Source organism: Maniola hyperantus, chromosome 27 (genome assembly GCF_902806685.2).
Source record: "Maniola hyperantus chromosome 27, iAphHyp1.2, whole genome shotgun sequence".
NCBI lineage: Eukaryota > Metazoa > Arthropoda > Insecta > Lepidoptera > Nymphalidae > Maniola > Maniola hyperantus.
The window spans coordinates 1490470-1513016 of NC_048562.1; the positions used below are offsets into that span (position 1 = coordinate 1490470).

The 22547-nt window shown below is 38.4% G+C and overlaps 1 protein-coding gene and 1 long non-coding RNA gene across 2 annotated transcripts in view; both read left to right on the top strand.

The window, feature by feature from the left end:
* The window catches only part of LOC138404328 (uncharacterized), a 201959-nt gene extending 179895 nt beyond the window's left edge, over positions 1 to 22064 (top strand). Inside the window, exon 2 of the long non-coding RNA XR_011238329.1 lies at positions 18499 to 22064. This is a non-coding gene — a long non-coding RNA (uncharacterized lncRNA). The remainder of the gene's footprint in view (positions 1 to 18498) is intronic.
* LOC117994789 (uncharacterized) overlaps positions 1 to 22547 on the top strand; it is a 140481-nt gene that overhangs the window by 3267 nt on the left and 114667 nt on the right. The window contains exons 3-12 of the mRNA XM_034982747.2: positions 324 to 446; positions 1241 to 1444; positions 3427 to 3507; positions 9139 to 9288; positions 9702 to 9875; positions 11069 to 11217; positions 11577 to 11795; positions 12291 to 12412; positions 12838 to 12941; positions 13051 to 15579. Of these exons, the coding sequence (XP_034838638.1) occupies positions 324 to 446; positions 1241 to 1444; positions 3427 to 3507; positions 9139 to 9288; positions 9702 to 9875; positions 11069 to 11217; positions 11577 to 11795; positions 12291 to 12412; positions 12838 to 12941; positions 13051 to 14654 (2930 nt within the window). The 3' untranslated portion in view covers positions 14655 to 15579. The remainder of the gene's footprint in view (positions 1 to 323; positions 447 to 1240; positions 1445 to 3426; positions 3508 to 9138; positions 9289 to 9701; positions 9876 to 11068; positions 11218 to 11576; positions 11796 to 12290; positions 12413 to 12837; positions 12942 to 13050; positions 15580 to 22547) is intronic.

A 22547-nucleotide genomic window follows, 5' to 3' on the forward strand; every position in this document is an offset into this window, starting at 1 on the left:
CAATAGATTTAGGCGTGACATTTTAGTTTAGTTAAGAGATTGTGTACAATGGAATTAGCCACATTATCAGCAACATAAAAATAAGATTTCTTTACAACCAGGGTGAATAAATGGAAATCGTTTGCAGAATATAAAAAGGGAATTATTTGTCTACAAAATAAAATTAAAACCATGGTGACATAACAATTATATAAGGAGATTGCCCATTTTCTTATATATATAATAATAATTATTATATATATAAGAAAATGGGCAATCTCCTTTAAAACAAAAAAGTAGTGGTTTTGGAAGTCTGTTTTTTTTAATTTTTTTTGTATGCCCAGGTTGTTGGCGCTACTCGCAACCCGAGGGTCGCAACAGTTGCGACAAATGTACACGCGTGACCACTAAACTACTAGCCGGCGTCTTCTGTTGCTGCAGCAAGAGTTATTGCAACGCTGACTTTAGTAAGTAATAGTTTTCCCCTCTAACAAATAAACCTGGAATAGCGGTGGAATAGTTATACTCTGTTTTGTCTTTTTCCTTCAAATGTCAAATTACTGATGACAGAGAAAGACAAAACAGAGTATAACTATTATTTGAATTTTTAATTGCAGCAATCTTATCCTGACTGTCCATTGGAATAAATTGCTCAAGAAATGAAATAAGTGCATCAAATGCCCGAAAAATATCAGCCAAAAAGCTTATTTCAAATTACTCAAATTTTTAGACTTACCGCTGTACTCAGAGTGACTAATCGTTACTTAAGATTGAGTTAAAACGAGACAGTTTATGTGAGAGATATTGCTCTGTCTCGTTTTAACTAAACTTAAGTAACGATTAAGCGACTCTGAGTACGGCGGTTATTGCTTGGCTGCTAAGTTTTATCTCTATATATAAAAATGAATCGCTAAATGTGTTGCTGATCGCAAATCTCGAGAACAGCTGAACCGATTTTGCTAATTCTTTTTTTATAATATTCCTTGAAGTACGAGGATGGTTCTTACGGGGAGAATTTTTTTTAAAAAATTTTGAAAAAGAATTGACTGTTAGGCGGTAACGGGTAAAGGAGTGGACTGAAAACTGAAAGGTCGACGGTTCAAACCCCGCCCGTTGCACTATTGTCGTACCTACTCTTAGCACAATCTTTACGCTTAGTTGGAGAGGGAAGGGGAATATTTGTCATTTAACATGGCTAATATTCTTTATAAAATAAAAATAAATGAAACATGAAACGATAACTGCCACTATTTCTTTCCAGCTTCCCTCAAAGAAGAGACAGTCACAATAAAAGCAGAATCGACAATGGAGAGCGCAACGCACCCAAACTACTCGAACATCGTAGCGTCCGCCATTTTGGCTCTGGTCGCCATTTTGTTGATGGCGATAGTGTTCAGGAAAGTGTACTGCAAACGTATAGAGCTTGATAAAGATGACTTGAGTGACGGCATCGATATTGAGAAAGGTAACTTAACTAGGCTTATGGCATTATTAGGCATTTCTATACTAATATTATAAAGAGGTAATGGCCCCGATTCTCTAGTCTCTCTCTAAACTAAATTTAAAATATCTGCATCCTTTTCTTTTTACTAATGCTAAAAAAGGAACGGAACATGACTTTCACATTTAAAGACTCTAAATTTTAGTGCACAATACAAATTTAAACAGTAGGTTCGCGAGTGCGTGCTAAAATCACGGGTTTTACCATCTAAAAATTAAATTTAGAAATGTCAAACTGCTTCTGTCCTTTTCATATTACAATAGTAAGAAGAGGGTGCGAATACTCTAAAATTAGGTTGTGCTTAGAATCGGTGCCAATGTCTGTAAGTTTGTAGGAGGTAATCTTTGGAACTACTGAACCGATTTTAAAAATTCTTTCACCAGTAGAAAGCTACATTATTCCTGAATGACATAGGAAAATTGAAATAAAGTGAAAAAAGTCGTCTCATCTGTGAGCTTCCGTGGCGTGCGCTGCGTAAATAGTTAAAGTTACACGAAAACAATGTTCGGTGGAATTGCTCCTCTTAAACAGATCTAAAAAAAAGTCCGCTATAGCATATATTTATCTTTTACGGTAGGCTCACAATAACCATTTTTATGGTTATGAAATGTGATCTAAAACAAAGCTTTACTTACGAAGGTGTTTTTACTATCATAGTATTATTCCTTATCAAAATAAAATTGTTCGTCATCTCAAGTGTTTAATTTAGACCAAAATTGCCCTTTGTATCATTTCATTTAGGATAATATCTTAGGAGATATCACGAAATTAAAATAATGGCGACGGCCGCGGCAGTCCGTGCATGCAACGCGATTATGTCGCAGTACGATGATATTAGAGGTAGGTAGTAGGTACCTACCAAGTAAAGACTTTTTGAACTCGAGGATCCAACTCCTCAGCCTTGATGCAGTAAGGAATTCATAAATCGTGGTTATACCGTGGGAATTTTAAAGAATCATGCTTTTAAATGTTTTACAAAATGTGGTACTGAGATAGGATCTTGCATCACGGGGACGGGCTACTACGGATAGGTTACTTTTTGTCCTGGAAAATAGAATAGAATAGAATAGAATAGAATGTTTTTTTATTCATGTAAACTTTTTACAAGTACTTATGAATAGTCAGGTAGTTTTAATTTACCACTGGTTCGAAATGCCGTTCCTACCGAGAAGAACCAGCCGGAAACTCGGCGGATGCTCTTTTTAATTTTTCAATTTACAATGTTATTATACCGTACTATATAAATCAAAATACTATACAAATCAAAAGTTCCCATGGGATTTTTAATATCCTTAATCCACGCGGGTGAAGCCGCGGGGATTTAGGTTAATTTGCAAAACAGACTTATATATTACTACGGCTAAATATAAAGATATATAAAATTTATTAAATAAACTATTAATAAACTTAAATCTAAAAAAAACAACATTAAATTAAAACTAAAATAAATTAAATTAAATCTAAAACCTCATCGAGACCACCGCAGCGAGGCATTGTACCCAAGATGCTGGCAGCATTACCCCTTTGGATGGCCAAACTAATTCTTTGACCAAGGTAGCTGCCAGCTCTCGGGTCCCCGGTTGACTCGATAACTCTTTTCGCTATTTCTTCAAAAAGAGCTCGAGCCCCCTGGCCCCACGGCCCCAAGGTCTCCACACCAAAAGGCACGAATACGAAGCTCCCATCGAGGTTTTCATATTTGCGCCTCTTGGCCTGTTCGGCGCTGATGGCCGCTGCACCCGCCATAGAGGAGGTCGCCTGAATGTGGGATGCAGCTAAAGTGTCTACACAAGTTGCATCCCAAACAAGCGACCTGCCCATCTTCCACGGTACGAGCGTCATACCATCAGGTCTCTTGCCATCGCTACGTGCCAAACCAATAGGTTATAGTACAGCTGGCACATGGGCGGTGGCTTATATATTATGTTCATAACTTTGTTTTCCAGGTGATATAATGGGCAGCGGACCGGACGCTCTGGCTACTGGGCTATTGTGCGTGGACAATCTCACCCTTATTGAACATATAGGTAAGTGGTGTACTTCATACTGGCCAATAGGCATTGCCTACCTTTGTAGACGTTGGTGTTGATTCTCATGTTTTTCTCTAGAGACCGACGATTTCCTTGTTATATATTTTAAGCCTATTTTTAATTATATATGTAACTAGCGACCCGCCCCAGCTTCGCATGGGTGCAATGTAGATACTAATGTGGTGTCATTGAGGTGTCATTGCCTCGGAAACTCTCAAATGAGAGGATTTGTTTCCGACCTAATTCACATTATTTCAATTTCTCTAGGGATCTCTAATTTTTTGAGAATTAAACTGTAGCTATAAACCTTCCTCTTGAACCACTCTATCTGTTGGTGCAAACCGCATTAAAATCCGTTGCGTAGTTTAAAAGATCTACGCGTTCATACATACATACATACATACATACATACAGACAGCGGGAAGCGACTTTATTTTATATAGTTGTGGCACCGCGAGCTCATCTGCGACATTTTTAAAAGCAGTTGAACCCAGGAAATACCTACACCTGTGGAACATGAAGTCGGGTGCTGAAGATATATTGAAATACTTACAGCAACTTTATTCTACGGATATCTGCACTGTGGAGGAATTAGTACCTAAAGGTAATTACAAGTCATTCAAAATCGGAGTTCCATTGGCTGATTACGATAAATGTCTGTCAGAAGATGTATGGCCGATCAATGCAAGGATCAAGATCTGGACTAATTTTCTTAAATCTTCAGGAAACTCGGGCAACCTGGAAGCCAGGCGTCAGCCCTTTCGTAACCCAAACTAACAGCAGCATGGATAGCTCAAGAAACCATGCTGCCTTTAACATCTTGTACCAAAATGTTCGCGGTCTTAAAACAAAAACAAAAACTTGGACTATGAATCTTCTGTTGCAAGCTTGTGACATAGTAGCTGTTACGGAGTCATTTCTCGACAAAACCGTTGAAGACGCAGAAATAGCCAACGGCAACTGGAGCGTATTGCGCCGTGACAGAGGCTCGCCGTGCGGTGGCGTCCTGATCGTAGCTCGTCCCGGTATACTTATACAACGACGACGTGAGTTTGAAACCGATAATGGTGAAGATCTATGGGTTTCATGTAACATACAGGGTCGATCTATGTTTATATGTGTCGTTTACTTAAAACCCAGTGCCTCCGACGAAGACTACATGAACTTGTTCTGTAAAATAGAAAGCTTTATTCTTGAATTAAAGGGATCAGTGGTAATCTTGGGAGATTTAAACTTGAACAGTGCGTCCTCCAACATAGTTCATTATTACTCCTATTTTGTATCTCTCTGTGGCTTATCCGAAAGAAATAACATTGTAAACTCTCACGGGAGTATTCTAGATGTAGTACTTGTCCAAGAACGTGTTGAAGCAATAGTCTCTGATACGGAGGGAATGGTTCCACCTGACTTATATCATCCTCCTCTTAACATCAAAATGAATACTCGTGCAGCCAAACACTCTGAACGATTGGAGCCTAGTAATATAAGCTCCTCCAGAGATTGGAATTTCCGAAAATGTGACCACGAGCAACTTGTAACTCTATTATCTTCAGTGTCTTGGGATGGTCTTTTGGGCGCAACTGATGTACAGTCAGCGACAACTTGTTTCTATAACATCATGTATGATGTTTTTGATTCGTGCATCTCTAAAAAGAGTAGAAAAAAAAGTTCTATTAAACGCTATCCAGTTTGGTTTACAAGTAGTATTATACGCGATACAAAATTGAAATTAAAATTGCATACAAGATGGATTAAAACCAAATGTGTTGAAACTTACTCCAGGTTTTCAGAAATTAGGTCAAATTTGAAGGCTTGTATCACAGAAGCATATGATGATTATATAAGGCGTGCTGAGAGAAGCATTAAAACCAATCCTCTATGTTTCTGGGACTATATCAGTAGCTTGCGGTCTAAAGGTGGATTTGAACCTAACGTTACATTTAATGGTTCTATGCATAAAGGAGTAGATGCGGCCGAAGCTTTTGCGAATTTCTTTGCAAACGTATTTCTTCCTGATGTACCAAAGTTACGTGTAGTTGAGGCATGTCTAAATGATGGCAAGCTAAATAGTACTATATGCCACATCCCAAAGTTTACAGTGACGGACATAAAATATGGCATTGATAAACTGAAGGTAAATTGCGCAACTGGACCAGATAACTTACCAGCTGATGTTTTGAAAATGTGTAGTAAATATCTTAGTCTCCCTCTTTGTCATGTACTTAATTTAATCTTAAAGACTGGACAATATCCTTCTCAATGGAAGCTGACCCGAGTTACACCAATACCTAAAAAAACCGGTACGACGTCCGTAGAGGAATTTCGGCCCATAGCTATTCTCTCAACGCCTGCCAAGGTATTTGAAAGAATTGTGCATAGAGAGATAAGCCGGCAAATCAGTAATTTACTATGTGACGAACAGCATGGATTTAGGATTAAGAAGTCTGTCAACTCCAACTTATTAACAGCTACTGAATACATATCGTCCTGCCTAGATAGAGGCCATCAAGCAGATGCACTTTATTTTGATTACCGCAAAGCTTTTGATAGAGTTAATAACGATATTCTTCTAAAAAAACTCAGTGCTATTGGTCTTTCTCCTCAGCTCCTACATGTATTATCAGACTACCTCCGTGACCGTCAGCAATTCGTTCGATATGGCATATATGAGTCTAAACCATATCATACGCGATCCGGTGTAAGCCAGGGCTCTATCTTAGGACCTCTATTCTTCCTAATCATGATAAACGATCTTCCAGAATCTATAAAATATGCAAAATGCTTGCTATATGCAGATGACCTAAAACTTATATTCGAAATTACTTCTATCGAAGCTTGTCTCAAGTTGCAATGCGATCTTACAGCTGTATATCACTGGAGTAAAGCGAACAAAATGGAGTTCAATCGTGACAAATGTTCAGTTATGACCTTTGGTAAAGTTCGGTATCCTTTGATACATGAATATAAAATGGATGGAATCCCTATTCCCAGAGTACAGAACATGAAAGACCTAGGTGTAATTTTTGATAAAAAATTGACCTTCCATGACCATATTAACACCGTAGCAGCTGACTCATTTCGAAGATTAGGATTTGTACTACGCAACTCTCGGGAGTTCCATAGTCCTTTGGTAATACGATTACTATATTACGCCTTAGTCCGAAGCAAGCTCGAAACAAGCACCTGTGTCTGGCATCCGTACGAGGCAAAGTACGGGCTTATATTAGAAAAAGTACAAAAGGCCTTCCTAAGATACCTGTATAAACGTTGCTATGGATATTATCCTTTCCTATACCCAACCAAATTTCTGTTAGGTTGCTTAGGTTTCAACTCCCTGGAGGTCAGACGCATTTGCGACCAACTCAAAATTATGTGTCAAATTTTGCGAGGAGATGTTAATGCTCCAGAACTTCATAACCAACTGTGTCGCATACGTGTCCCTGAATCCAACAGTAATCTTCGTCCACGAAAAAATAAACTTTTCGTGGTCCCACATCATCGCACTATTGCTAGATCTATGTCACCTATAGCCGTTCATTAGCATCATTCAACGCGCTTTTGGACAATAATGCTCAATGGGACCCATTTAATGATGGGTCTATAATACTGGTTCGGGAGTTACTGAAGTACGCTGAGAGCATTGCATGAATATGTCATTCAATGTTCTCAGCGTACATATTCAAAATTCTTTGATCTTTTATCGTTTTGTATTTTATGTCTTTTTTCTTGTACCTTTATTTGTATTTAAATTTATTATTAATCATCTAGTTAGTGTAAGTGGCACTGCCGTTCTAATTAGATATAAAATAAATAAAATAAATAAATAAATAAATAAATAGCTGATCCCCGCGGCTTCGCCCGCGTAGATTTAGGTTTTTAAAGATCCCGTATAGCCTATGTCACTCAGGAATAATGTAGCTTTCTACTGGTGAAAGAATTTCGAAGAAAATCGGTTCAGTAGTTCTAAAGATTACCCCCTACAAACAAACTTAACGACATTACCTCTCAAACGTCCAATTTTAATCATTCAAAGATCAAATATTATCTCCATAAACTGTTCTTAGTGATGAAATCATTTATTTTGATAAGGATTAATAGCATGAGTAAAATAAACGCGTTTAAATGTAGTCCAAAAAAAAATCAAGATTTTTAAATAAAAAAATGGTTGCTGTGCCTCACTCGACATAGATGGGTATAGTGTGTCGCGGACTTTTTTGTAGATATTTATAAGATCTACAATTAATTAGAACATTTTATGGTTCTATCTTTTATAGTTTAGGCAGCGTACGCAAAATAAGTAACTTTTCTGGTTGATTTTTTACACCTTGTGTCCGAAAAACCCAAATATCTTACGGAACCCTATTTTTTTCCAAAATAAAATATAGCCTATGTTACTCGTGGATAATGTAGCTTTCGAATGGTGAAAGAATTTTTAAAATCGGTCCAGTAGTTTTTGAGCCTATTCAGTACAAACAAACAAACAAACAAACAAAGTTTTCCTCTTTATAATATTACAAACAAACAAACAAACAAACAAACAAACAAAGTTTTCCTCTTTATAATATTAGTGTAGATATAGCTGATCCCCGCGGCTTCGCCCGCGTAGATTTAGGTTTTTAAAGATCCCGTATAGCCTATGTCACTCAGGAATAATGTAGCTTTCTACTGGTGAAAGAATTTCGAAGAAAATCGGTTCAGTAGTTCTAAAGATTACCCCCTACAAACAAACTTAACGACATTACCTCTTTATATAATACAACGGGCCGTGCAGCAGAAATCGTAATATTTTAATTTCGCCATAACTTCAAAACCAAACGTCCAATTTTAATCATTCAAAGACCAAATATTATCTCCATAAACTGTTCTTAGTGATGAAATCATTTATTTTGATAAGGATTAATAGCATGAGTAAAATAAACGCGTTTAAATGTAGTCCAAAAAAAATTCAAGATTTTTAAATAAAAAAATGGTTGCTGTGCCTCACTCGACATAGATGGGTATAGTGTGTCGCGGACTTTTTTGTAGATATTTATAAGATCTACAATTAATTAGAACATTTTATGGTTCTATCTTTTATAGTTTAGGCAGCGTACGCAAAATAAGTAACTTTTCTGGTTGATTTTTTACACCTTGTGTCCGAAAAACCCAAATATCTTACGGAACCCTATTTTTTTCCAAAATAAAATATAGCCTATGTTACTCGTGGATAATGTAGCTTTCGAATGGTGAAAGAATTTTTAAAATCGGTCCAGTAGTTTTTGAGCCTATTCAGTACAATCAAACAAACAAACAAACAAACAAACAAACAAACAAACAAACAAACAAACAAAGTTTTCCTCTTTATAATATTAGTGTAGACTATGTAGAGATACTGTAGATAAAATGTAATAACTTTAGATTAATAATTATATTATATAAGCAATTTTGTATTTTTTGAATTTGTAAATTTTTAAAAAGGCCTTAAAGAAGGTAAAAAATGATTCTAGGTCAACGGGAAGTACTCTATAGGTTTTCTTGACAGGCTCGACAGACGGACAACAAAGTGATCCTATAAGGGTTCCGTTCTTCCTTTTAAAGTATGGAACCCTAAAAATCTGTACAAATATTTTAAAAATATGATTTTTTTAGGTCAAGGCAAATTCGGCTCGGTGTGGCGAGGGAGCCTAGGTTCGACTCCCGTGGCGGTCAAATTGTACTCGAGCCCGTCCGCGTGGCACAAGGAGGCTTCGGTATATGCTATACCACATCTAGCGCATCCCAACATTCTTCGCTACTATGGTAAGATCTTATACCTGCGCAGTAGGTGATTTATTAATATACTAGCTGATGCCCGCGACTTTGTCTGCGTGGATTTAGGTTTTTAAAAATCCCGTGGGAACTCTTTGATTTTCCGGGATAAAAAGTAGCCTATGTCCTTCCCCGGAATGCAAGCTATCCCTGTACCAAGTTTTGTCAAAATCGGTTGAACGGATAGGCCGTGAAAGGCTAGCAGACAGACAGACAGACACACTTTCGCATTTATAATATTAGTATGGATTTGGTGAAGGTCTTTTTCTTAGCGGATGCCTACCAGTACGTCATAATAGCTATCTGCATGCCAAACAGCCCGATCCGTCCAGTAGTTTGAGCTGTGCGTTGATAGATCAGTCAGTCAGTCAGTCACCTTTTCCTTTTATATTTTTCGTTTCCAGGCAGTGATAGCCGCGCGTCTCTAATGGAAGCGGGTGGAAGATCTCAGCTAGTAGTTCTAGAACTATGCGCAGAATCTCTCAGGCGACGACTGCAGAGGTCGCCACTGTCCTGGCATGAGTTCGCGTCGCTTGCGCACGATCTGGCCGCGGCATTAGCCCATCTTCATACGCCTGGTGAGTCAGTTGAAAATCCTGGAAAATCAGTGACAGTCGCAGTTTATCAGTCAGTGACATTCTCAGTCCAGTCAGTGACAGTATCAGTCAGTCAATGACATTCTCAGTCAGTGACAGTATCAGTCAATTAATGACATATTGACGAAAGCGGGTGGAAGTTCTCAGCTAGTGGTACTAGAACTATGCGCAGAATCTCTCAGGCGACGACTGCAGAGGTCGCCACTGTCCTGGCATGAGTTCGCGTCGCTTGCGCACGATCTGGCCGCGGCATTAGCCCATCTTCATACGCCTGGTGAGTCAGTTGAAAATCCTGGAAAATCAGTGACAGTCGCAGTTTATCAGTCAGTGACATTCTCAGTCCAGTCAGTGACAGTATCAGTCAGTCAATGACATTCTCAGTCAGTGACAGTATCAGTCAATTAATGACATATTGACGAAAGCGGGTGGAAGTTCTCAGCTAGTGGTACTAGAACTATGCGCAGAATCTCTCAGGCGACGACTGCAGAGGTCGCCACTGTCCTGGCATGAGTTCGCGTCGCTTGCGCACGATCTGGCCGCGGCATTAGCCCATCTTCATACACCTGGTGAGTCAGTTGAAAATCCTGGAAAATCAGTGACAGTCTCAGTTTATCAGTTAGTGACATTCTCAGTCCAGTCAGTGACAGTATCAGTCAGTCAATGACATTCTCAGTCAGTGACAGTATCAGTCAATTAATGACATATTGACGAAAGCGGGTGGAAGTTCTCAGCTAGTGGTACTAGAACTATGCGCACAATCTCTCAGGCGACGACTGCAGAGGTCGCCACTGTCCTGGCATGAGTTCGCTTCGCTTGCGCATGGTCTGGCCGCGGCGTTAGCTCATCTTCATACGCCTGGTGAGTCGTTTATTAAGTAAATTAAGTGTGAGAGAGAATATGGTGTGGTGTGGCCGCAGCTTTAGCCCATCGTTATACAGCCTGTGAATCATTTAGAAAGTCAGTGACAGCCCAGTCAGTGACATTCTCAGTCACGCAGTGGAAGAGCCAGTGACATTCTCAATCAATGACATTCTTAGTCCAGTCAGTGACATTATCAGTCACGTAGTGGCAGAGTCAGTGACATTGTCGGTCAGCTAATGACATTCGTGTTGAAGAGGGTGGGAGGTCTCAGCTGGTGGCACTAAAATAATATTTTGTCCGATCTTTGTCCACAGCGGCAACAAAGCCATGCGTGGTACATCGCGACGTGAACAGTGGAAATGTACTAGTGGCAGCCGACGGCACCGCTCGCCTCGCCGACCTAGGTCTGGCACAACCTCTACTACCAAGGCGAGACCATTCCACGCCCAGTCGCATCACTGAGGTCAGTATAGCAATCAAAAAATATTAAAAAAAAAAAACGACTTCAATAACCACAAACACTAAAAAGTAAAAATTTAATTTATTACCGAATATATTATGTACACAAGAGTTATTGTAGTTCTATAATAATATTTTTTAAGTTGGATTTGAGTCTAGAACTATATAACATACAAACACAAATCTTTACTTTTTATAATATAAGTGTAGATAAGTATGATGTGACTAGATGGCACTATCTTATTTTGCATCGCGCTATCGACTTTTCGAATTTTAAATTTTACCAAATAAATGTCTTCTGATCACTAACCACTTGCAAAGTTTTTGATCATAATAAAATGTTTTTTCTTTTTTCATCTACAGGCCGGTACTCTTCGCTATCTCTCACCAGAGGCTCTCGAAGGAGCTTTGGACTTGAGCGGTGCTAGAGCAGCGTTATGCGCCGTGGATGTTTTCGCGATGGGTCTAGTTCTATGGGAGATGCTTTGGCGCTGCGCGGGCGCACACGTCCGAGTACCCCCCTACGCGCCGCCATACCAACACCATGGTCTGCCGCCCAAACCCACACTAACTCAGATGCAGGTAATATGCGCTCTCTATTCCCGCACTCTCTTACTCTGTTGTAAAAGTATTCCAAATCTATGTTGAAATAGCTTGATGCTTATTTTTCATCATGACACTGAATAGGTAACCTACCTAACTAATAAATTAAGTTATTAAGGCCTCAAATACTACAAAAACAACTAAATAAATGGGAAGTCAATTGTGATCCATTGTCCAAAACAAGTTCTGTACGGTTCCATAATAGAGATTAATCAGGTTCGTAAAGAATAGTAACTGAAATATTGGGAAGTGAATTGAGGTCCCTGGTCTGTAATAAGTTATGTAGGGTTACCGAATCTGTCCCTCCCCTTCCTCCCGCTCCCATTCTCCTTAAGTGCTACTAGTTATTAACATATCATGTTTATGGTGTAATGTCTTAGGTCATGTTCAAGATGTTTGCCAAACGTAATTATTTTTAGATGAGATCTAGGTTAAAAATAGACGGCAATGTCTGAAATATGTACTTGTTCCCAGACTCTCGTGTCCCGCAATAAGTCCCGGCCGCCGCTGCCCAAGGGTCCCGTCCCGGAAGCCAGAGTGCTGAAGATTGCCACCGACACCTGTGATGAATGCTGGGACCATGATGCTGAAGCTAGGTAAACTAATTATCCCAGTTTGACATGTTACTCATCATCTTAACTGCAGGCTCACTACTGAGCACAGGTCTCCTCTCAGAATGACTGGTGTTTAAACCATAGTCCACTACACTGACCAAGTACGGATTAGCATACTTCACACACCACCGAAAAAATAAGGTTGCTGATGCCTATATATTTTTTAAATTCCGATATAAATAACCCACTTAGGGGTGGAATTTTGAAAAATCCTTTCTTAGTGGATACTTACTCTTTACAAAGAAAATATCTCAAAATTTCATGCCTCTAGAACCAGCGGTTTAGGCTGTGCGTTGATATACAAGTCAGTCAGTCAGGACTTTGAATTTTATATAATATATAGAAGATTAAAATCACTATCATCCCTTTATTTTAATATAGTAGTAAAAATACGTATTTTTTGACAGGTTGACAGCGGTGTGCGTGGAGGAAAGAATGGCTGAGCTGAAAATGATGTTACAAATCCAGGGTCCAGTGATTCACGACAACAATCTGCATCCACATCCACCTGGTGAGATATTTGTTAGGGTTCCGTAGAAATAAATTACTTGAATAAAAATATATTCTATTCTATTCTATTGATATAAATTTAATTGACAATTATCATTGTTCTTTCACAGCTACAACAGAACAACACCCATTGCCAGAAACAGATAAAATCACAAATTGTACCCTCGCACAAAACGGTGACGTCACTACACCCCTCCTCTACCCTGACCCACATATAGGCAGAAACGCGTGCATACAACGCAACACAAACACTAACACACACACTCACACAGTTGAACTTATACACAAAAGCCTAAAAGACGTTACAGCACCAGAACTAAGACAACCAAGACAGCAAAATATAGAACAGAATTGCTTATCTATGGCACGAACACATAGAGTACAAACTAGAGAACATTCAGACAGACTAAACGAAATAAGATCCTATCAGAGACCCATAGACTATGTCCCGAACGATGTTACTTCACATGACATAGACAGGATCAAACAAACCAACCTACTCCAAGAAAAAGACAAACCCAAATGGGGTATACGCAAATTCTTCGAGAAAAAACTAAAACCGAAAGAAACGGAAGTAAAACTAGAACATTCTAGTAATCCTACGCAAAATGGCAAAACCAAAACGTCTCTAGTTGATAAACAGAGCAACATAAACTTCGATAGACCATCAAATTTAGTCATAAATGACGATACAGCTTTTAATTACGGCCCTGGAACATTATCACCACCGAACAAAACTCTATCGCCTACAATGATTATTGAATCAGAAATGAATACAGATAAAATGTTCAAAGAAATCCCTTCGAACGATGAGAGGAATCAAATTTTCGCTGTTATAGTCCCTAAAGTTAAAATACCTACCGATTTGAGTAATAGCAAAACTTCCAAAGGTAGTTCCGAAAGTTTAAAGCGTTCTGTTAGAACGTCAATGTCTTCGCAAAGTTTGTTTAAAGCGGGTAGTTCCGAATCAGAAGATTCGACGATAAAAAAACGTTTGAGCTGCGATAATAAAATAATAACCAACTCAAACAGCGGTAGATCTTCAAGAGTTAGTATTAATTTGGAACTCCAATACATAGATAATGGTCAAAATGAAAATTTCAATATCGAAAGCCCGTTCGATCTAAACTCTGATTGTTCGAGCAGTGAAGACGAACATTTGATGTTACTATCAGAAAACGGAGGTTCCAAGATCACAATGCAAGCTATCCCAAGAAATTTAGACGATAAAAAGAAAAATGAAGTATTAAAAGAAGCGACACAAACTAAAACAGATTTTGGATTCAACAAATTCCATAATAAATACACGAATTTCGATAACGAATTTAGCGATCCGCACGATAAAGAGAATTTAGTAAACGGTTACAGTGGGGACAATCCGGTGTATTTAGCCGCTTTGAATGGGGAGATAGACGCAACGGATTTGAAACTGATGCCATCCGGGAGTTCAGAACCGAATCCGAAATCACCGAAACCTTGTCTGAAATCGTTATCAATAAAACGGCAGCATTCTTTAGAGCAAGTCAGCGATATATTTTCGTCCTCGAGTGACGTGAATTTGCAAAACCCAGCGGGAAGAGTCAAAACGCCTGGGGATTTACCCGTCGCAATCAGACGAGCTAGAAGGGATAGGGCGTTACAAAAGGGAAGGGCTAGCGAGTGTAACAGATTGAGTCTTTATGACGACAGAATGATGTTTGGGAATAGCTTGTGAATGTAAATTCTTTTCGTACATTTGTTATTGTGATATTATTATTCTCTTTTGCATACTGAACGCAGTTCTAATTTTTTTCTAAACGTTTTTTTTTCTAGTTTTATCAAGTGACATTATAAACTATACCATCGATATATTTTCGTCTTCAAGTGACGTTTTGAAAGATCCAGCGGGTACGGTCAAAACGCCTGGGGATTTACCAGTCACAATTAGACGAGCTAGAAGAAAGAGATCGGGCGTTACAAAAAGAAAGGGCTAGTGAGTGTAACAGATTGAGTCTTTATCACGACAGAATGATGTTTGGGAAAAGATCGTGTAAATTTTAATGTAAATTCTATCAAAAACAAATTTTGACCTGTCAGTTTAGTTTGACTTTTGGGCTACTTTATTTGCTAGTCATGTTTTTGAACAAAAAAGCTGTTTTTTTCATGTTTAAAAAAAACTTTTAAAAAGATTCGAACTGCGTCTATTTCATCAATGTGTCATTTTGCATTGCATTTAAGATTGTGTATAGTTATATAGGCTTTATTACACCCCATCCATTATACTATATCCTATTTGACGCTTGACTGTCAAGTGCCGTGCACATTTTATAGACCGTAAAAATGACTCCTCACGCGCCATTATAACTTTGCAGTGGCGTGCACAGGGTTTGAAGCCAGGGTAGGCACTAGTTAAGTAGGAGCCTGTTCACTTGCAGGTCATAATGAAAAATATGCATTGAGCTATTACAACTGGGGTAAGCAGTGCATTTATGCCTCTATGACATGCACGCCACTGTAACTTTGTGTCAAATTTCATGTCAAAAGTACGATTTTAGTCTTTTAAAGGTGATTGTCATATCAACACCTAACAACATTCTAACAACTAAAATCGTACTTTTGACATGAAATTTGACACAAAAAGTTAAAATGGCGCGTGAGGAGTCATTTTTTACGCGTTATAAAACGTACTTTTGATGGCAATTGAATAAGGCGAGTTCTTTTTCAAAATGAGCTCGCCTTATTCACTTTTCGTGAATTTTTCACTAGATCCCTATGATGCAGTTCAATGACAATGTTTTGACGATCTCCCTGGCGCAGTCGTGAGCGCTGTGGTCTTATTAGTGGGAGGTCCCGGGTTCGATTCCTGGCAGGGGTTAGGAATTTTATAATTTCTAAATTTCTGGTCTGGTCTGGTGGGAGGCTTCGGCCGTGGCTAGTTACCACCCTACCGGCAAAGCCGTGCCGCCAAGTGATTTAGCGTTCCGGTACGATGCCGTGTAGAAACCAAAGGGGTATGGGTTTAATAAAAACTGCCATACCCCTTCCAGGTTAGCCCGCTATCATCTTAGACTGCATCATCACTTACCATCAGGTGAGATTGCAGTCAAGGGCTAACTTGTATCTGAATTTAAAAAAAAAAATTACAATGTATCTGTCAAATGGAAAATAGTATTATGGACGGAGTATAATTATTAACTTGGTCTCTTCGGCTTCATTATTTATAGCTACTCGTTTCTGCTAAAAAAGTAAAAATAAATTACCATAGACAAAAAGATCACTCGAATTAAATAAAAAATTATTACCATAGAGATCCACTAACATATGGATAGAAAGCGCCGAAAAATGTAATGGTCAAAACTTGAAGAATATCAGTTTAGTACTTTTTGAGATTACCGCTGTAAAACAGACATACCCATATACAGATACTACTTCATGTTTAAACTATGACTCTATTTGTCTACGGTGTTCTCTATACGTAGAGTTAAGAGCCTAGTACACATTGGGCCAAAACATTCGGTGAACGTGTATTTCCCACTTGGCGTACAAATGATGAATTCGGCCATAGCCGCCTCTCCGACTTTAGTGGCTTATACTTATACTCTATCCAAAGAAAGAAGTTAGTATAGCGCTCTCTCTGTTACGTAATCCCATACAAATGATAAAGACAAAATCTCAATATGCGTTAACCATTTTGAGGCACGAACCGATCACAAACGAAACTGTTTTCGAATTGAATTTCGAATGTGTTTTGAAAACATTTTTGTATTGTATTTTGAATGTTGGTGTCTCAAAATGGTTAACACCCACTAAGATTTTTGTCTATCATTTGTATGGGATTACGTAACAGAGAGAGCGCTGTACTAACTTGTTTCCGCGGATAGAGTATAGTTGCCGAATGTGTTGGGCTATTGTGTACTGGAGCCATTAGATTTGTCACAGATTATACTATAAGGATTATTATTATATAAAAAAAATACGATTTAGAAAGAACAAATTGTTACCTCACATTCAAGAAAAACATAGTTATCGTGTTACAATATATAATAATTTTAAGCTTATTATTACTACACTGATATAATTATCACTTTTTTGGCTTATTCAAAAATATAATATATACAGGAATTAAGGGTTCGACCATATAGAATGAATAAATATGTTCCATAGATTAAATATGTATGGAATTGGTAGAAGAGCAGGTGACTAGTGAAACATCAATGCACAACCCGCACTATACTCTGTAAAAAAATGGCCGCCACAAAACAGCTGTTATGTTCCGCGGCCATTTAAAATACGGATAGAAGTAAAACAATGATGTACAAAATATATCACACTGTTATTTAAAGGATGGCGGCCTTAAAACAGCTGTTCTGTTTGACGGCCGTTTTCTATATGAACTGCGGCAACACAATGGAATGGAATATAGTACATCACACTGCTATGCTTGATGATGGCTTCCTCAAAATAGCTATCAACAATGTATTTCAACACAATGTAGCAGCAGAAATTTGTTAAAGTAAGCTTTCGAAAAAGGTATTTATTATTATAGTATCAAAAGTTGCAATCTATCAATGACATAATCTGTTTTTCCTTAAATGACTTAAAAAGTAAACTAGCTTCTCGCTGAAATGCGTAGGAGGCGCGCTGTCCTAGTGATGTAACGAATTTTCGCATTCGCGGATATTCGCAGATTTTTGAGAATTTTTTGCGAATATTAAAAAAAGTCAATGTAATAGTAATGTAATAGCATCAAGACCGGGAGCCGCAGCAGAAACAGCTGAAAACGGCAAGTGGCGCAAGTATGCCTCTCTTATAGAGAGTTACATTTTTGTGCCGTTTGCCGTGGAGACCCTGGGGCCATGGAGTCTTAGTGCTAAAAAAATTTTACGAGACATTTCACCGCGATTAATAGCCTCAACTGGTGACAGAAGGGCTGGCTCATTTTTTGCGCAACGGATCAGCCTGGCTGTCCAGCGCGGAAATGCAGCCAGTATTCTTGGCACCATTCCACGCGGTCATGATTTATATAGTAATTAGATAAGGATAGCTTTAAGTTTTATTGTATTAAAAAAAAAAAAATGTAATAGTTGGTTAACAGCACTTCGTTCGGACGGGACTGCCGCTAAGGTCACCAAGACAGACAAATGGCGCCAAATTTAAACAAAAACTGAATATTCGCATTTGCATTCGCGAATGTCCAAAATATGAAATTCGTTACATCACTACACTGTACGCGGCCCATACGACCTTGTAACCGCGAAATGACATTGAAGACATACGAGTGATCACCTAACTCCAGAAACTCTAAAGCACCGGGCAAACCGCGTCGCTTACGCGTTTCTCCGAGAGGGTTTCTGCGATTTGTTTCTCTTTTAAGTTAGCTTAGGAAAACTAAAGTACAGTACCCGGCAGGAAATATTGTATATCGACCTTTAGAAAGAGAGCGTATTGTCTCTGTCGTTGATACCGACAAAACGTCACATAGGTATGTGTTTCCTACCAATTACAACCCGGGTATCTTTGAAACAAGAGTGAATAGGCATCTTCTAGGTAAACGCGGCCGCATCATCACTTTCCATCAGGTGTGATTGTGGTCAATCGTTTGCCTATAATAAATAAAATAAAAGAAGTGACAGAGACACCGCTCTACCATGCCAAAATCTCTTTCTAAAGGTACAATATTTCTTGCCGGCTACTGTATATAATGTAATTTTAATGTGCAAGTTTAATTTTAATTTAATTGTGACACTTTTTGTTTTTTTGACAACTCATTCGCCGTTTCGTTAATTTATTTTTACATTCCGTTATATCTGTGATTCGCGTGGTTTTTTTTTAAATCGCGGATTCTTCGGCTTCGATCTCACAGTCAACGGTCTAGTGTTATTGGTATAGCGCGGCAATAACTCGACGGTTAACTGATTTCTGAAAGGTAGGCGGTTCAAACCCCATCCGTTGCTCTATTGTCGTACCCACTCCTTTTTTTTACCACCACTAATCAAAAATGGACCAGGGCGTTCTGCTGCTGCAAGTCGTAGCGCGGAACCGGTCCGGAAGAAGAGAAAGAAAAAATGAAAAGAAGTTTTTTTCAATCTGTGCCACACATCACATATTGGCACCGATTTTGAGCACAACCTAATTTTAGAGTATTCGCATGCTCTTCTTACAAATGTAATATGAAAAGGACAGACACAGTTTGACAGTTCTAAATTTAATTTTTAGATGGTAAAACCCGTGATTTTAGCACGCACTCGCGAACCTACTGTTTAAATTTGTATTGTGCACTAAAATTTAAGAGTCTTTAAATGTGAAAGTCATGTTCCGTTCCTTTTTTAGCATTAGTAAAAAGAAAAGGATGCAGATACTCTAAATTTAGTTTAGAGAGAGACTAGAGAATTGGGGCCATTATTTAACTAAGATCTGATTATTCCGGCGCTTCTTCCACCTGAGCACTAAGCCCAACGTGCTTCAAGCAAAAGAAGCGCCGGAACAAACATGTGTGGAAACCGTCAAGAGAACAGAACACCGTATCACTCTTGCCAGAGTCCTCATTGGCAGACTGCAAAGCTTCAGGTCGGACAACACTAGGCCAAGGAATGTGCGCTCTGTTAGAGTTGCGTTTAACGGGTGTGGGGTCAGGCTGGACCAGCCCGATAACTACGCAAAAGTCGTTCACCGATTCAGCCAAGACTCTGGGATCGGGGCGTTCTGCTCCTGCAAGGCGCAGCGTGGTACCGGTCTGAAAGAAGAGAATAGAACACCGTATCACTCTGGTCAGAGTCCTCATTGGCAGACTGCGAATCTTCAGGTCGGGCAACGCTAGGCCAAGGATTGTGCGCTCTGTTAGAGTTGCCTTTAACGGGTCTGGACCAGCCCGATATTACCCAAAACATGCCGCGTATATTTTGTAATATACCAGACGAACGTATATAGCAGACGAACGCGCGCTATGATTGTTTTCGCGCCGTTTTAAAATTAGGTTTCTGCGCAGGTACATCAGTGTAACTTATAAAGTGGTATAACTGTACTGATTTGCCCGTCGCGTTCAACATACTTGTTTGTAATAATCCAAACTATTGTATTGCATTCATCACAAAGAACTTTTAACGCAAAACATTAGACCGTTGTACGTGACATTGGCGCCGTCAACTCACTGCCTTGCAAAATAGTATGCGATCAAAGTAAGAATAGGAAACCTATATAAGCTTCGATATAAATGACAAGATATGGTCAAGCGAACAAAATTTTTCATGGTTTAGAAGCCAAATAAATCGGCGCCACCTCTTAGATACTAATGAACGACCCGTTTGAAATCCAGACGCCACTGAGGTTGCATTGGTGCATAAGCACCAGCAGTAGTTTGGCTATGCGTTGGTGGTACAGTCAGTCAGTTTTTCCTTTTATATACCTACAGAGTGTAACCAGAATGCTGGCAAAAATGAAGACAGGTGATAGTACCGTGATATGATACCACAAAAAAAAAACGCGGAAAAATAAACTATATTTTGTAAAATCTAACGATATATTTATTGGAAATAAAATATCTGACTGACGCTTGAGGTCAACGAACGTTCCGTAACTAGGCCACTCTGAGTCAATGCCGCGTCGTAGACGGGGCATTGACCCGAGTTTTACACGCATATACATTGCGGAAAAATACTAAAACTACAAAATGGGGCAAATGGTTATTGGTATTGGATTGTGTTTAGGTAGTATAACAAACGCTAAGTTTTTGCTAGCGTTCTGGTTACACATCTGTATTCATATAGATTTTACATTTTAATTGTGTATTTGTATCTCATATCTCATAAACATTCCTATTCTTATTTTAATCGCAAATAATTATTACCTATTTTTCTGATTCAATGCACGTTGTTTGTGTTAGACTTTGTAAATTAAGAGAATTGTGTAGGCTAGACCCAATTATCATATATTTGTGTCCAGCGATTGAATTATGTACATATACAATACATAATATACTTACAAAGTTAAGTCGTTTCAGTTTTTTTAAGAAACCTTTTTTTTATGAAAAAGTGGGTGAGGCACAGATTTTAAACTGTGAGAATGTACCTAGTATAGCACTCTCTTACGTAGTTCCATACAAATGATAATAGGCAAATATCTCAGTGGGCGTTAACCATTTTGAGTCACCAACCAATCACAAACATCTTTTCAAAAAACATTCGAAAATGTTTTCAAAAAACATTCGAAATTCAATTAGAAAACATAGGTAGTTTCGTTTGTGATTGATTGGTGCATCAAAATGGTTAACGCCCACTGAGATTCTTGTCTCTATCATTTGTATGGGATTAGGTACGTAACAGAGTGAGAGTTATACTAACTTATTTCCGCGGATAGAGTATTGTGTGTTATTAATAACACACATTAAAGTTCTGATACCAGTGACAAATTTATAAATGTACTAGCTGATGCCTGCGACTTCGTCCGCGTGGATTTACGTTTTTCAAAATTCCACGGGAACTCTTTGATTTTCCGGGATAAAAAGTACCCTATGTCTTAATCCAGGGTATAATGTATCTCCATTCCGAATTTCAGTCAAATCCGTCCAGTAGTTTTTGCGTGAATGAGTAACAAACATACACAAACACACACACACACATACAAACTTTCGCCTATATAATACTAGCTAATGCTCGCGACTTCGTCCGCGTGGACTATACAAATTTCAAACCCCTATTTCACCCCCTTAGGGGTTGAATTTTCAAAAATCCTTTCTTAGCGGATGCCTAAGCCGTAATAGCTATCTACATGTAAAATTTCAGCCCGATCCGTCCAGTAGTTTGAGCTGTGCGTTGATAGATCAGTCAGTCAGTCGCCTTTTCCTTTTATATATATTAAAGATTAGTTGAGATTAAAAACTTGGTCTAATATGTGCTTCACCCGCCATATTGTTTTGTGAGAGAGTACAACATATTGTTTTTAATGTAATAATAATATTAATTTCGTTGATTTGAAAATATTGTGATCAATTTTATTATTTGTATATATAGTTATGTTCCTAACGAGCCATGTTTAATTGTTAAGTTTATTTTTAAACAAATTCTAGTTATTATTTGTTTAGTTTTTTTCTTTTGTATTTTTTATGCAGGATTTGCTGTCAGTTTTTTTTTTAATAAAGTCAGACAGAGGTTACGTGTTTTTTATTTATTGTCAAAAACCCTTTTTTTAGGGTTCCGTACCCCAAAAGGAAAAACGGAACCCTTATAAGATCACTTTGTTGTCTGTCTGTCAAGAAACCTACAGGGTACTTCCCGTTGACCTAGAATCATGAAATTTGGCAGGTAGGTAGATCTTATAGCTGACATTTGGGGGAAAATCTAAAAACCGTGAATTTAGGGTTAGATCACACAAAAAAAAAATTGTGGTCATGAACTAATAATTAGTATTTTCAACTTTCGAAGTAAGTGACTATATCAAGTGGGGTATCATATGAAAGGTATTTACCTGTGCATTCTAAAACAGATTTTTATTTATTTTTATATATCATAGTTTTTGAATTATCCTGCAAAATGTCGAGAAAATACGACTGTAGTACGGAACCCTCATTGCGCGAGCCTGACCCGCACTTGGCCGGTTTTTTAAACATAGTTTCGTTTCGTGTTGGATGGTGCCT